Source organism: Ochotona curzoniae, unplaced genomic scaffold (genome assembly GCF_017591425.1).
Source record: "Ochotona curzoniae isolate NIBS_2020 unplaced genomic scaffold, NIBS_Ocur_1.0 contig_3819, whole genome shotgun sequence".
Taxonomy (NCBI): Eukaryota; Metazoa; Chordata; class Mammalia; order Lagomorpha; family Ochotonidae; genus Ochotona; species Ochotona curzoniae.
Window position 1 is genome coordinate 2,798,193 of NW_024466004.1, and position 13,825 is coordinate 2,812,017.

Here is a 13,825-nt window from a genome sequence, read left to right on the forward strand (position 1 = left end):
TACAAACATATGATAAAGATCAATAGATTCATCAAGTAATTCCTGGCAGAAATTTTAGAAATAAAGAACTTACTGGAAACGACATGAAAATAGATTGAATTCCATTTAGTGACAGTTATTGTTGACCTGGTGACATCTGGCTTGTCACCCTGATCCCTTAGGGCTGAGATTTTTTTTTTTTTCTTTTTTTGAAAGACAGATTTATAGAGAAGAGAAACAGAAAGATCTGTCCACTGGTTCATTCCCCAGTGGCCGCAACATATAGAGCTGAGTCGATCTGATGCCAGGAGCCAGGAGTTTCTTCTGGGTCTCTGACACAGGTGCAGAGTCCCAACGTTTGGGCCATTTTCGACTGCTTTCCCAGGCCTCAAGCAGGGAGCGGGTTGGGAAGTGAAGCCACCAGGACACGAACCAGCACCCCTATGGGCTCCCGGTGTGGACCCATTGCTGAGGTTCTATAACTTCCAAGGAGCACTATCAGGACCCGAGTCCATGCAGGTGCTGAGTGAGGCAGGCTCAGCTGTGGCCTGTGTTCTGCACGTATAAGGCTCAGCAGGAGCAGGGGAGGTGGCTGTGGCGATCCCTACATTGTGAGTTTGAAACAGGATGCAGTGCAAGGCCATGTTCTCTGGGTGTTCGCACCCAGAGAATATGGGTTCATCCAGTTGGCACCTGAGCCACGGTTCCAGCTCGTCTTTGCCAGGTTATACAACCTCATCCTGCTGGTGTGGGGCTGCCAGCCAAAGGTTTTCATGCTGCTGCCCATGCTGGGCTGGGGCTTGAGGGAGCACTGCTCATTCCTCGCTGCCTCACGGTGAACACAACGGCGTCTGGTCTGCTGCTCCTGACTTGGTGCTGTTGCATCTGTCGTGGCATAACTGGTGGGTAGGCCCTGCCATGTGCACCACCAGCCAGATCGCCAACATAGCCACCGTGTTCTGCTCCTTGGTAACTGTGGCTGCTAGGCGCTACATGCTATGTGCTGGCTAGCCTGGGTGCACACCTGCTGTTGTGGGTCCTGGGCCTGGCTCTTGCAGCAGGTGGTATTGGACAGGAGGAGCCCCAGGGTCTGGACCTGCATCCCTGACCACACCTTCATCCTGCTGGGAAACCTGCACCCTCCTGCCTTGCACCGTGGGGCTAGGCTGCCCATTCAGCCTTGTGGGCTGGCTTCCGTGGACTCAGCCCTGGGGATTCTGAAGTGGGGACAGTGTTCGCGAGCACCCAGAGAATATGGGTTCATCCAGTTGGCACTGATGTTTGTGTGCTGCTGAGGAGGTCCTGCTCTGTGCTGGGCTGTGTGGTGAGCATGGGTCACCTGCCTGCCACACTGGTGGCTTTCACTGCCCCAGCCCCTGTACTCTCCTAGCCTACTCCAATCGTGCTGTCTTGCTGTCCGCCCTCCTCTGCTTCCACCCCTCACCCCTTCCTGTCAGCACTCAGGAACCTCTTCTGCAAACTCAAACATCCCTGGGGGAGGGAAGGTACCCTCCCACACACAGCACCCAGCGGGGGGTGGGGGAAAGTGTGGAGGCCTTCTGGACTTGGCAGAGGGTCTGAGAGGATAGGCCAAGGGTATGGTTGAGATTTAAGGGGGTGTGAGAGGCCCTTAGGGATACTCCAGCCCCCACCCTCCATGTCATCAGCAAGGAAACTGAAACTCAGCAAGCAGTCCAGCTACAGAGCTCCTCTTTATTCTTAATGTGCTTCCTTTTTTTAACCTGAGATAGCGAGCTCCCACCTGCTGGTTCACTCCTTAAATACCTGTAAAGGCGGGAGCTGGGCCAGGCTGGGCCCGGCTGGGGCATGGAGCCTGGCACTCCATTTGCCTTTAAGCAGCTCCCTCAATCTTCCCCTTCCTCCTTAGGCTACACTATTTGTGTGGACCTTGAGCGAGGCCCTCCCCCTCTCTGTGCCCCATGTTTCCTAGTGTGGAAATGGGGTGATGAGAGTATCTTGTTCACAGTTCTGTAAAGGATTCACTGGATACAGATTTAACGCTCAGCAGCTGCTGTTGCTGTTCATTCAGGGCCATGGTAGGGGAGTGGACAAGAATGGATTTGAGGGGCTTCCAAAGGGTGCAGGGGGGACCTGGGTGCTCAGAGCCTAGGATCCTTCATCCTGGGGAGCCTGGGGACTGGGTGGGGGTCAGGTGGTGGCAGGTGCAGCCTGAGGGGGAGGAGTGCATGCAGCCCCTGTGGAACCTTATGCCCATGTCTCCCTTCCCTTCCTTCCCTGCTCTCCTCACCCCTCCTGGCCTCCGTGCCACCCACTGTGAGGAAAATGGGCTGCTGCCCATGGAGCCAGGACCCCACCCAGTTCCCATTCAGCGTATATCCAGACAAATGCAGGTCACAGGACATCTAATTAGAGGGGCGGCCATGGGCCAGCTATAATTTGCTGGAAAAATCATCAGCAGTCCACAAGTCCCAAACTCTGGCATCATCCGTGCCAGGTTCCCCCGTGAGGGGCAGGTTGGGAAGGGCTGTGGAAGGGCTCGTCTGGGGGCAAATGTGCAGCGAAGAGCGACATGTTCACTTGCCTGTGACCCTGGTCCCTGATGGCCCATCCCAGGGAAGCGGGGCTAAGGGGAAGCTCTGTGGAATCCCAGAGTTGTTGTTTGCCCGTTTGTTTATGAGCCTTCTTAGTTATTTGTGTGTTCACATATGTGTGTGAGAGAGCTCCCCGCATGTACAGGCCTGTGTCCCATTCACTGCTGCATCCCTGGTGCCCTGCATGGAGCTGAGAGCATGGCTCAGCCAATCCCTGCAAAGCGAAAGAAATCAGGGGCGGGGGCATCCCACGAACAGCAACACCTCTACTATGGCTCACGAGACAGAAAGGCAAAGGACTCTCTACTAAAAGAACCAAATTTACTGGAGTTTAAGGCAAGTTCCACACAGAAACTGTCTCAGAGACAGGCACGGGACCAGACAAGGCAGACACACCACCATCATGCACGACAGCGAGGGAAGTGGCCGGGCAGCAGACGGGGTGCGGCCTGGTCTCCACCCAGGCCTGGGGAGACGGGCGGGCCGGGAGCCCCATGCGGCAGGAAGGAGTGGCATGCATGGCTGCTCCCCTCACCCCCACCCTGTGGGTCAAGGCCGGGCGGCTGGGTGGGGCTCAGGGGGAGAGCCCCTCCCTCACCTTTCCCATAGCAGGACCTATGCTCAGGGTTGAATCGACAGAGCCCAAGGCGGAAGGACTGGGGTGGGGTGGGCACGGGCAGTGATGGGATGGGGTGACCCCAGAGCCAAGACAGCCCAGAGTAAGGGTCACATGAAGGGGCAGTGAAATGGGGGCTCTGGACAAGAAGGAACAGACCCTTGGGTTATCAGAGGTGAAGGACACTCATCAAGACATCTGGTCAACCCTCTCACTATACAGATGTGGAAATTGGCTAGGCTGGGTTTCCCACAGCAGGCAGGAAGTGGAGGCAGGGCTGGGACCCAGAGCAAGGAGTGAGAGCAGCACGGGCTGCCCTGGGCAGGATCAAGGCTGTCCACGCCTCCAGGAAGGCCCCTGCCCCACACACTGGGGGCCCTGAGCAGGCTGTGGAGAGTGTCAGGGAGGTGTGGAAGCAGGAGTCCACGCCAGGAGAGGCCTATCTGCTGGGTATCATAGAGGGTTCGTGCCCAGCACAGGCCCACAGTGCGTGGCAGCTACCTCCTTGACACATCCCACTTCACGGATCCCTGCAGGGTCATGTGTTTAGACGTTCCTGCCAACCCATTAGCCCTGGGGTAGGGACAGATGGCACAGGAGGGAGAACAGGGGTTGGAGGAGGAGGTTGAGCCCCGATCCAGAATGGCACTGGTGCTGTCCAGGGCTGGCCTGCCAAAGAGACCTTCTCAGTCCCTGGCTGAGAGTCCCAGGAAGAAAAGAACTGAACCCCAGCACTCCAGGATCCAGCCTGTCACCTGTCCCCGCATTGAGCTGGATGTGAGACAAAGAGCCTGTCCCAGACACACACAAGTCCACGCAACAAATGAGGTGACTGAAGAGGGTCTTGAGTGGGCTCCCCCGGGGCCCCAGTCACCTGCCTGCATCGCCAGGCTCAGATGTTTGTGTGCATCGGAGAGGTGGGGGGTGTGCGGGCTGGGGACTGCGGGGCAGAGTGCTCCGGGGCAGCGGGTGGGGGACGAGGGCGGATGCCCTGAGCCTTCATGTAGGACACCAGCTGGTCAGGGATCTCTGCTAGCACATCGCGGGCCAGGCGGGCCATGCTCAGCACGTGGTTGCCTGTGCGGTCCACGTAGTCTCGGAAGGGCACGAACTGGCAGGCAGAAGGCAGGGTCAGGCAACTCCTTCCACTGGAGACCAACTCCACCCCCACACCCACCCCTACCCCACATCCCCTGCCAGATCCAGGCCTCTGCTTCTGGCCTGTCATGCCAACCTTCTCACACACACACACACACACACACACACACACAGTGCTCCACCCCTTGGAAACCTCCCTGAGGGACTATGCCATAGTCACTCTTCATTCACACGACCAATATACAGGCCCATCAAACAATTCATGGGAAAAAACAATGGAATTCAAGGATAAACTGATGTGGATGCGAAACATTTGAAATGCGTGCATACATTCTTGCTTAAATGGGCATTTTCATGAACTGTTTTGTACCAAACTTAACCATCTTTTCATTCTATAACCCATGAATGGCCTCAAGTGTGTGCAGAGCAGCGACTCCATGCATGCAGCCGGTGCTCAGCACAGGCTGACTCCATCGCTGCCCTGTCTGTTTCTCGGGTCCTTTGTCTCTGTCCTCTTTGGGGCTAATCTGACCGACACCAGGAGCCAGGCTCTGCTGGCTTCCTCCTAGGGGGGCTGCCTCCTACCTGCAGAGGGTCCTGGGCTCAGGCCTGCCTCCAGCTCTTGGCATGGGCCAGTCCCATCACCCAGATCATCCCTGTCCCACTCCCGGGCCCCTGTCTTTGGGTTCCACACCCAGGATGCTCATCTCCAGTGTCTACACCAATGGGGCATGGGTGATGTCAGGGTTTCCTTCTTCAATGAGCCCCAGGGCCTGGGCTGTGCTGCCCCTGAGGACAGCACCAGACTCCGGAATCTGCAACTAGTACCGAGAGGTAGAGGCAATGATTTCATGAGCCCAACCAGGTGCCTGCCCACTTGATGCAGCTATTTCATGGGATGAGGTAGGGCTGGGGGCAGGGGTGCTTCTGGGAACAGAGAATAAGTAGTCCAGGGAAGTCTGGGGATTCTGAGACCTGCTCTGGGAATTGTGGCAGGGTACAATCCAGTCCCTGTGGAGGTGATATGTATGATTGGCGGCAGCCACTGGAGATGAGGCCAGCATGGCCATTGGGGCTCTCACGGGTTCCTGTGGGGCAAGCAGGTCTTGGGCCTCACCTGCACGATGTCCCGTTCAGCCAGCTTCCCTCGGGAGGAGATCCGCACGTCATCACCATCCAGCTCCACCATGGCTGCATGGGGGACACACAGCATGGGGGGTAGGGAGGGGGCATTAATGGCAGATATCTTGGCCTAGTAGCATGGTGGCCTTGTCCTGCAATCCCAGGCCAGAGCAGGGGAGAGACCTCACAGGCCTAGGCTCCTGGGTTATGGCTAAGCAAACTGGGGCCTGGGAGCCTCCAACTTGTGGCTCAGTACTCTGCCCTCCCCAGCTCCCAGGGCTGGGGGCAAAGGGTGTGACCCGGGGCCTCCTCCCCATAGTCCCAGGAGGTGGGCACAGTGCACACCCTGACAAGCCCCTCCCTGTGCAAACATGCATGCCTCCACATCCTGCCAGACAGGTGCACACCCCAGGCAGCAGCTGTCACTCTTTGGGAAGGGTTGTTCCCAGGGTCTGAAGCCTGTGAGAGAGCAGCACCCTATGCAGGGGGACAAACTCACCGTCGAACTCTGCCTGGCCCACGCCGATGATGATGATGGACATGGGGAGTTTGGCAGCCTGGGACCCCGCAAGGGTGGAAACAAGAAAGACAGGGATTGGGAGGAGAGGGACAGACACGGGAGCATACAGGAGGGCGCCCAAAGACCAAGGGAACCAGGGTGGGCCCCAAAAGGGAAGGGGCAGGAGAGAGAGGGCAGAGTGCATGTGGGTCACAGGTGTGCCCCTGTGCACCAATCCACCTTCTCTGCCCTTGGGGTCCCTCTGGTCTGTGGTCCAGAGCACCGGTTCTCTTCATGGGGAGACTATCACTCAGGTGGTAGGGGAGGGCAGCTACACTCCTGTGTCCTCCAGGAACCTGTGTCTGGCTGGAGTCGGAAGTGGCAGTCCCAGAGATGGGGGAAGGGAATGAGCACAGAGCTCCTCAAGCCCAAAACCCCACTGCCTGTCCATCCCAGACTCATGTGAGAAACAAAGGGGAGGTGGGGAATTTGAGGACATGTGGCAAGGGGCGGGTGGGGGATGCAGGGTCACCCCAAAGGGCAGAATCCACCTTTGAGAAGGCCCCATGCCATCTTGGCAACTCACGTTGACAATGGCCTCCTTGGTCTGTGCCATGTCTGAGATGACCCCGTCGGTGATGATGAGCAGCACAGAGTATTGGGAGCCATCCTGTACGGCCGCTGCATTCCTGGGGTGGGCAGCATGGGCTTGGATCAGCCTCGGGGGACCTTCTGGGCCTGTGCATGCCCAGCCCCAGCCCTCTACCCTCAAGGATCCTGCCCGTGGCAGGGGCACCTGGCTACATGGGTGACGACGGGTGCGAAGTTGGTGGGGCCATAGAGCTGCACGGTGCGCAGGCTGCGGTGGTAGGCCTCCAGGATGCCATCGATGCCGCAGCATGAGGGATTCTCCTGGTTGCCATTCTGTGAGCACAGGGCATGGAGAGGCTGAGGCTGCACAGTGGAGTTGGGCTTAGGCCTCTCAACACTTCTCGCTGCACATCTGCTCTTGCCCTGCACCTGCACCTGTACCTCACGGACCCCAGAACCCAGCAGGGAGTCTCCTGCAAGCCCATGGCCCACCTTCCAGTCTTTGCTGGCTCTGAGCAACCTTGGGCCTTGGAGGGGCCTGTGGCTACTCTGTTTCTCTGCAGCCTGTGCTTGGCATGGCACCTGCATTCCCAAGTGTGGGAGGATGCTGCCAACTTGTTGAGACCTTCACAAGAGGGAGAGACGGAGAGGACATATCTGAGGTTTCACCTCCATGCCCAGAGCCTAGGACCCCATGTGACATCAGCTGGGGGCTTCTGAGGCCGGTACAACCACCCACAATCCCGAATTCTTTCCAGTCTCAGACCTGGAGGAAGGCTTTGTGAGTCCTGGTGTAAGCCCCTCCCCATGGCTTACACCCAGGTCGGCTTCCCACTCCAGAGCTCCATCTGAAGTCCATGAGGCCAGAAGTGGGAATGCCCAAGCCCACTCTGGTGCTTGCCCCCATGCCCCTTCCCTAGCCCAGTTCTAGTCAGCTCTTTCTCTTACCAGTGGGAACTCATGGGACACCCTGCCATCCGGGGGCAGCTTGGCCCCGAAGCCCAAGGCGGGGAACATCTTGTCGCTGTCGTAGTGTTGGATGATCTCACCGACGGCGGTCAGTGCCAGGGCGTAGGCATTCAGCTGATAGGGGCTCATGTAGTGCAGGGATGTGGACTGTGAGGGGTTCCCTGTGGCACAAGACAGAGCCTCTTCGGGCAGCTGCCGTCCCCAGGCCACCCCAGGCTCAGAGCCCAGACGGGTGTGTTCACGGTCTTCTACTTCCGTTTCTTCCCTTACCCTTTACCCTGCCCCACATCAATCCATTAGCAAACCCTGGCTGCTGAGAGCTCCCTGGCCTTGGCCTTTGCAGACACCACCATCCTCCTGCCGGATGGGCTGCCCTCAGCACCGTGGTTGGCACCAGGGTCTCTCCCTAAGGAGTACACAGCTCAGCCCTGGCTTAGTTCTCCCTCCAGCCGGGGGTCACAGAGGTGGGATCTAACACCCCTCTCCCAGGGCTCTCTGTGAGCTGAGGCCTGCCCCCAGAGAGCTGGGGCACCCTCCAGGACTGGGCTGCACCTCCAGTAGAGTCAGCGTGTTGGTGTGAGCAGTCACCCTGGGCTGACCTTGCAATCCTAAGGGAGTGGCTCTTCAGTAAGCAGGAAGTCAAAAGCCCAGCCTGACCATGAGATCCCGGACAAGCCATCTCCCACTCCCTGCCCAGTCCCCCCAGCTCACCGTTGGAAGCAGTGAAGTCAATGGCCACGGTGAAGTTGATCTGGGTCCTAGAATAGGGAGAATAGCCAAGGGAGTCACTTTGGAGAGAAGCCAGGCAGTGGCAGTGCCGGGTAGGGCAGGAGGGGCCTGGCTGCCACTCTGGCCTCACCAGCACCCAGGTGAGTGGCCTTGGGAACATCACACATCTGCCACTCTTGGGGAAGTAGGTCATGACACCAGCCAGGCTCTCTTCCAAGGAACTGCTGGGAACGTCAGGAGTAGGGCAGCGTGTGAGTGTTCCAAAGACACTGTGTCTGGTGTGATCACAGACTTGCTCCAAAGCTGGCCCTAGACCTGAGGGTGGCTCAAATTTGGAGTTAGATTCCAGATTAAAATTGGCCAAAAGGGCTTGGCATGATAGCCTAGTGACTAAAGTCCTCGCCTTGCATACATCAGGATCCCATACAGGTACCTGTTTGCATCCTGGCAGCTCCACTTTTCATCCAGCTCCCTGCTTGTAGCCTGGGAAAGCAGTGGAGGACGGCACAAAGCCTTGGGACCCTGTATCCACGTGGGAGACCCTGCAAGGGAGAAGCTCCTGGCTCCTGGCTTTGGATCAGCTTAGCTTCAGCTGTTGCAGCTACTTGGGGAGTGAACCAGAGGATAGAAGATCTTTCTCTCTGTATCTCCTTCTCTCTATAAATCTGCCTTTCCAATAAAAATAAATAAATAAATAAATGAAAACTGGGTCAAAACAGGGACTGGCACTGTGGCATGGCTTCTGCCTGCAATGCCAGCATCCCACACAGGTGCCAGTCAGTGTCCTGAGTACTCTCTGGTCCAGCTCCCTGCTGATGGCGCATGGGGAAAAACCAGAAGGGAGCAGGGCATGTTCTCAGGCTCCTGCACCCACATGGGCGACTTGAAAGAGGTTCCTGGGTTCAGCCTGGTCCAGCCACTTGGAAAGTGAACCAGTAGATGGGAGATCTCTTTCTTTATGTTTCTTTTTCTCAGAATTGGCCTTTCAAATAACTACATGTTTAATTTAAAAAATAAAATAAGCAGCTGTCCAGGTGCTACAAATTCTTTAAAGGAAGCTAAAATGCCACCCATTAAATTGTCTCGCCAAAACAGTGGACCGGAATCTGGCTGAGTCTCCAGGCTCTCTGCCAAGTGTTTACAGGAAATCCAGGGGACAGTGACATCGTGGGGGGTTCAGACGACACAACCCGTCTGGAGGAAACTTTCCAGGAACACTGCCCAGGGATCCTCCCCGGGGGACTAGCTGGGTATCCCAGGCTGCTGCACACACACTTAGCCTGAGTGTCTCCATGGGGTGCAGGAGTCCGTCCTAGCACACACCCTTCCTGTGCTTGGAGAAGCCCGCAGATGAAGAGAGAACTCCGAGGGTCCTGGGCCATGGCCCTTCCTATCCCCACCCCAGGCCCTTGGCTCTCTCAAAGGGTCATCTCCCCTCCAACCCTGTGTCTCATGATGTATCTCAGTGGCTCCCATACTGCAGGGCCCGGGGTAGAGGGCGGCAAGGGAGTTTATTAGAGGAAACTTGTTATAATGAGGGGGCAGGTAGCAGGCAGGCATTTGGCCTGGTAGTTACGGCGCAGGTTGGGGCACCTGCGTCCTGTATCCGAGTCAGTGCGATTAAAACTGCCCCGGGGGGGGGGGGTGCAGTGAGTGATGGGTCAGTGACTGGGAGAACTGAACTTGGCTTCCGGCTCCTGGCTTTGTCCTGGATTAGTCCCTGCTATTGTGGGCATTTGGGGCATGAACAAGCAGACAGGAACACTGTCTGCCTTTCCCTCTGCTACATATATACATTTTAAATTTTTATGTGTGTGTGTGTAAATTCCAGAGTTCCACTCCCAGGAGGCCAGCTGAGTTGCTCTGGGCAGCAGATCTTGGAATCTGCTTCTTGAACAAGCAAGCCCTGCCTTCCTCCCGGGGCTCCAGGACTATTTCAGTGATTCCGAGTGGGAGTTGTGGACAAACTAAGAGGCAGACCTCGCCTCACCCACATCCCCACCAGAGCACACAGCTCCTTCTGCACCTGACCACGGCTGAGCCGGGAAGGTCAGGGACAGGGTTAGCAGGAGAGGTGGGTGGCAGGGTCCTCCAGTAGAGCCAGCCCTTCCTTCAGCCTCTCCCCTCTTCTGCCAGTTAGGACACAGCATTAGGGGGATGGGAGGGGGTGGTCTCCAGGCTCTAAGTGGGACAGAGCCATAGGACAGCAGCAAGAGCTGCTGTCCCCGAGTGCCTGAGTAACTGGGGGTCATCCCTCCCACCCAAACCTGCTTGAGGCTGGGAGAGCCTGATACAGCTGCTGACCTGGGAAGGTGAGAACCTTGCTCAGGGTGGGGTCCATCCTTGGGAGGCTGCAGGAATGCTGAGGGTCCCTACAGTAAACACAAGAGTGGGACTACGCTGGGCTCACCCCTCACCATTCCCTTCCTACTCTGGTCTCTGAAGACACCAGGAAAAAGTTTGAGAAGGCAGCCCAGCTCTCTTCCCTAAGGGCAGAATGCAGGCTGCAGGATGGGCCAATGCTCATGCCCTCTTCCTGGGCCCACGTGGGCAGAGAGAAGCCCTAGACATGCCTGGACATGCACGCAGGCTCTTTGGAGCTTGGGTAGTAGGGGTGGGCCGGGCCCCGGCTTGCACAACACCACCCTTTACATCAGCCAGGCCGCTCTAGCCTTGCGGCGCTGACTGTCCCCCAGCACTTAGCTCCATCTGAGAGCTTGGTCACTATGATGCAGCAGCCCGGCCACCACCCAGGCATGTGGCCCCGGGCAGGCCATGTAGAACGGCCAGTACCGCCCTGCTCTGCCTCTCTCTGCAAGCTGGGAGTGCTATGCAGGTGAAACTCGTGGAAGGGGTGGGGACTTTGTGGACAGAGCAGGGAACAGTGGGGCGGGGCAAGGAGGGGCGAGTCAGGGTGGAGGGAGGGAGGGCGTGTGCTTCCCCCGAGAGCGAGGGAGCTGGCATCCGTGAGACGGTACACGTTCAGGGCGGCAGAGAGCAGAGTCATGGGAAAACGAGTGTGGCCGCCCACGGCCCGACTCATCCCTCTTCTTGGCAGAACCAGGCAGCCAAGCACCGGCCTGGCTGGGCTGAACCTTGGCAGTGGCCCCTGCCTGTCTCCTTTCCAGACAGGTGCAGCAGCTCACCTGCCTGCACCTGTGGGCTCTCAGCCACCCACACCCTGGCCTGGCACCTGTGCTGGCAGTAAGCATGCCAAGTAGGCCCTCATCCCCTCATCTTGGGGCCTGGTTCATTCCAGGAGCTGTTGGTGGCTCCTGGCTTCTCTGCTGTGCCTATGTTGGCCTGGGATTATGTTTCCAGCCCACCCACCCCACCCTCAATCCCACTGCCCCTTCCGGAACCCAGGAAACGCAAAGCAGGTTAATTCCTCTCCCCACCTTACCACCACCAACACACAGAGGTCAGAGACCTGGGAATACACACACACACAGGTCAGAGGTCCTGAGAACTCACCTACCATGACCTCTGTATACACAGGAGGACAAGGACATCAGGGAGGTCAGCTTGCCCCAAGCAACCCAGCAATTCACGCAGAGAGGCCTCCATCATGGGCCTGGCTCCTGGGCCACGGCTCTTCCCACCCTCACTGCCTCCTCGGCTCTCTTAGTTACAGGGTTCCCATCCTGTATTCCCTGCTCCTCTGTGTCTGCCTGGGGACCTGCCATGTCCCAGAGGCCTCCTGGGCCCTGCAGCTCGCTCAGGCCCTCGGGATCCAGGCGGTGCAGGGCTTGGGGCCAGCTGCCAGCTGTCGCAGCTCACAGCCCAGCACCACAGCTTCGGCCAGGGCCTCAAAGGGGAGGTAGAAGTGGGGAGGGCACTGGTCACATGGGTGTGGGGGGCCCCTTCCTCTCCACACTCGGCATTCTTCTCACCCTCCTTTGATGTAGTCCAGGAAGGTACACTCCGACTCCACAGCAAAAGAAAGCAGGGTGACCTTGAAAACAAAAGGGGGCCTGGTCAGTGGAGGGAAGGGTGAGGGGGAGTGCAGGATGTGGAGTGAGTGTTGACACTTACCCAGGAGTCGGTATGAGCCAGCTGGGCTCGCAGGGCCCGGGAGAGCATGTACTATCACCCCCATTTTACAGCCAAGCCAACTGAGGCTTAAAGAGGTGACACAGTGGGGAATTTAACCTAGATGCCAATCTGCAGCCCAAAGAGGGTGATCTCTGTCTCTGGGCTCTGGGGTGCGGTGTGGAAGTGTATGTGTGGGGGTCTTCCGCCAATGGCAACAAGTCCCATGCTGCCACGAGCCATGCACGCTTAGCCCTGGGAGGCGTCTGTAGCCAGCACACACCCACTGTTGCATCACCCCAGAGTCTCTCAGCCTCCACCATCCCACCCCCAGCCCATCCCTGAGTGGTGCGGCCTCTCCCCTCACCGCCACCCCACATAACTGAACCCCTTAGGAACTCTGCTTAAAGTGGAAATCTCTGCTTTTCTACCTCCTCCAGCAGGAGTAGGGAACCAGTTATCCCAGCAGAACTACTACAGAGGTTCAAGCCCCCTCCTGGGGGCAGAATCAGCTTACCAGGGAAGATGCAGGGAGGACTAAGTCCAAGAGCCTGACAGGTGTGTGACTAGCTGGTCTGGGAGAGCCCCCCCGACCGTGTTCCCCACCCTTACCCTGTTAGGCACCTGGCTGATCACAGCTTCCTTCCAGGGGTGACTTCAGCCCTGACTCATGATTCTTACGTCCTCATCCGGGGAGCTTCGTCAGAGATCGTAGTATTTGCTCCCTGCTGCCTCCCACAAAGGCCTCGCTGAGTTGGGGACCTGACTTGTACCAGTCATTTTCCCAATGCCTTGACCAGTGGCTGGCCCAGAGAAGCCCAGAGTCAATATCAGATGAGCTCAGGTGAGAATGTTCTAATGACAGGCCCCTGCAGACCCTGGGGCAAGGTGCCATCCCAGCGTGGTCATGGTTAGGCAGGACCAGATCTGGAGTCCAAGGTGGCGTCTGCCCCGCCCTGACCGTGCCCTTAGCTGTGTGACCATGCTTGAGTCACCTTGTGCTGGCAGCCTGGGTTTCCTCTTTCAGACAAGGGATGAGAAATCTGCCTCTCAAGGAAACCACCTGTGAACAGCACCACGCTGGGCAATTCCCAGGGCAGGGGCCCCAGGAACACCACCCCTTTTCCTCTTCCTCACTGCCGGAAGTCCCCCCGGGCGTTTCTCCATGCAACTCTGTATTCTGTGTCCAGGGCTTGCCGTGTGCAGTCTGCACAGACACTCAGCCTGCTCTCTGCACAGTTGCGCATGCACGCATGTGCAAACACACACACACACACAGCCAGGGAGCTGAAGAATTCACCCCACCCCACCCCCACTACAGAGAGAAGTGTCTACTCACTGTGCCAGAATTCACGTATTTCTTCTTCTTCATTTTCTTTTTTGGATTCACCACCTGATGAAGAAACCAGGTTGCTGTTTCCAGACCATCTGGGCTGTCCCTCAGGGCTTCCCCGATGCCCACACGAGGCCTTAGCCATGGTGGAGCCGGGGGTGGGGGGAGGGGCGGGTGGGCAGGGCAGAGGGAAGTCTGGGGAGAAACCAGTGTTCAGGAACTTGGACCAGGAATATTTCTTTAGCTTTCCTTCCTGCTGTGTTCTGAACCGGCCCTGCTTGCAA

General features: G+C 57.7%; 1 protein-coding gene across 2 annotated transcripts in view; it reads right to left on the minus strand.

Annotated features, from left to right (window-relative positions):
- Nucleotides 1-4,060: 4,060 nt before the first annotated feature.
- Nucleotides 4,061-13,825, minus strand: part of CPNE5 (copine 5) — a 66,185-nt gene continuing 56,420 nt past the window's right edge. For both annotated transcript variants that reach the window (XM_040983277.1, XM_040983276.1), the window contains 9 exons: nt 13,548-13,601; nt 12,070-12,131; nt 8,159-8,205; nt 7,427-7,608; nt 6,684-6,811; nt 6,474-6,576; nt 5,888-5,945; nt 5,384-5,457; nt 4,061-4,279 (listed from right to left, as the gene is read on the minus strand). In XM_040983277.1, coding sequence (XP_040839211.1) covers nt 4,061-4,279; nt 5,384-5,457; nt 5,888-5,945; nt 6,474-6,576; nt 6,684-6,811; nt 7,427-7,608; nt 8,159-8,205; nt 12,070-12,131; nt 13,548-13,601 — 927 coding nt within the window. The remainder of the gene's footprint in view (nt 4,280-5,383; nt 5,458-5,887; nt 5,946-6,473; nt 6,577-6,683; nt 6,812-7,426; nt 7,609-8,158; nt 8,206-12,069; nt 12,132-13,547; nt 13,602-13,825) is intronic.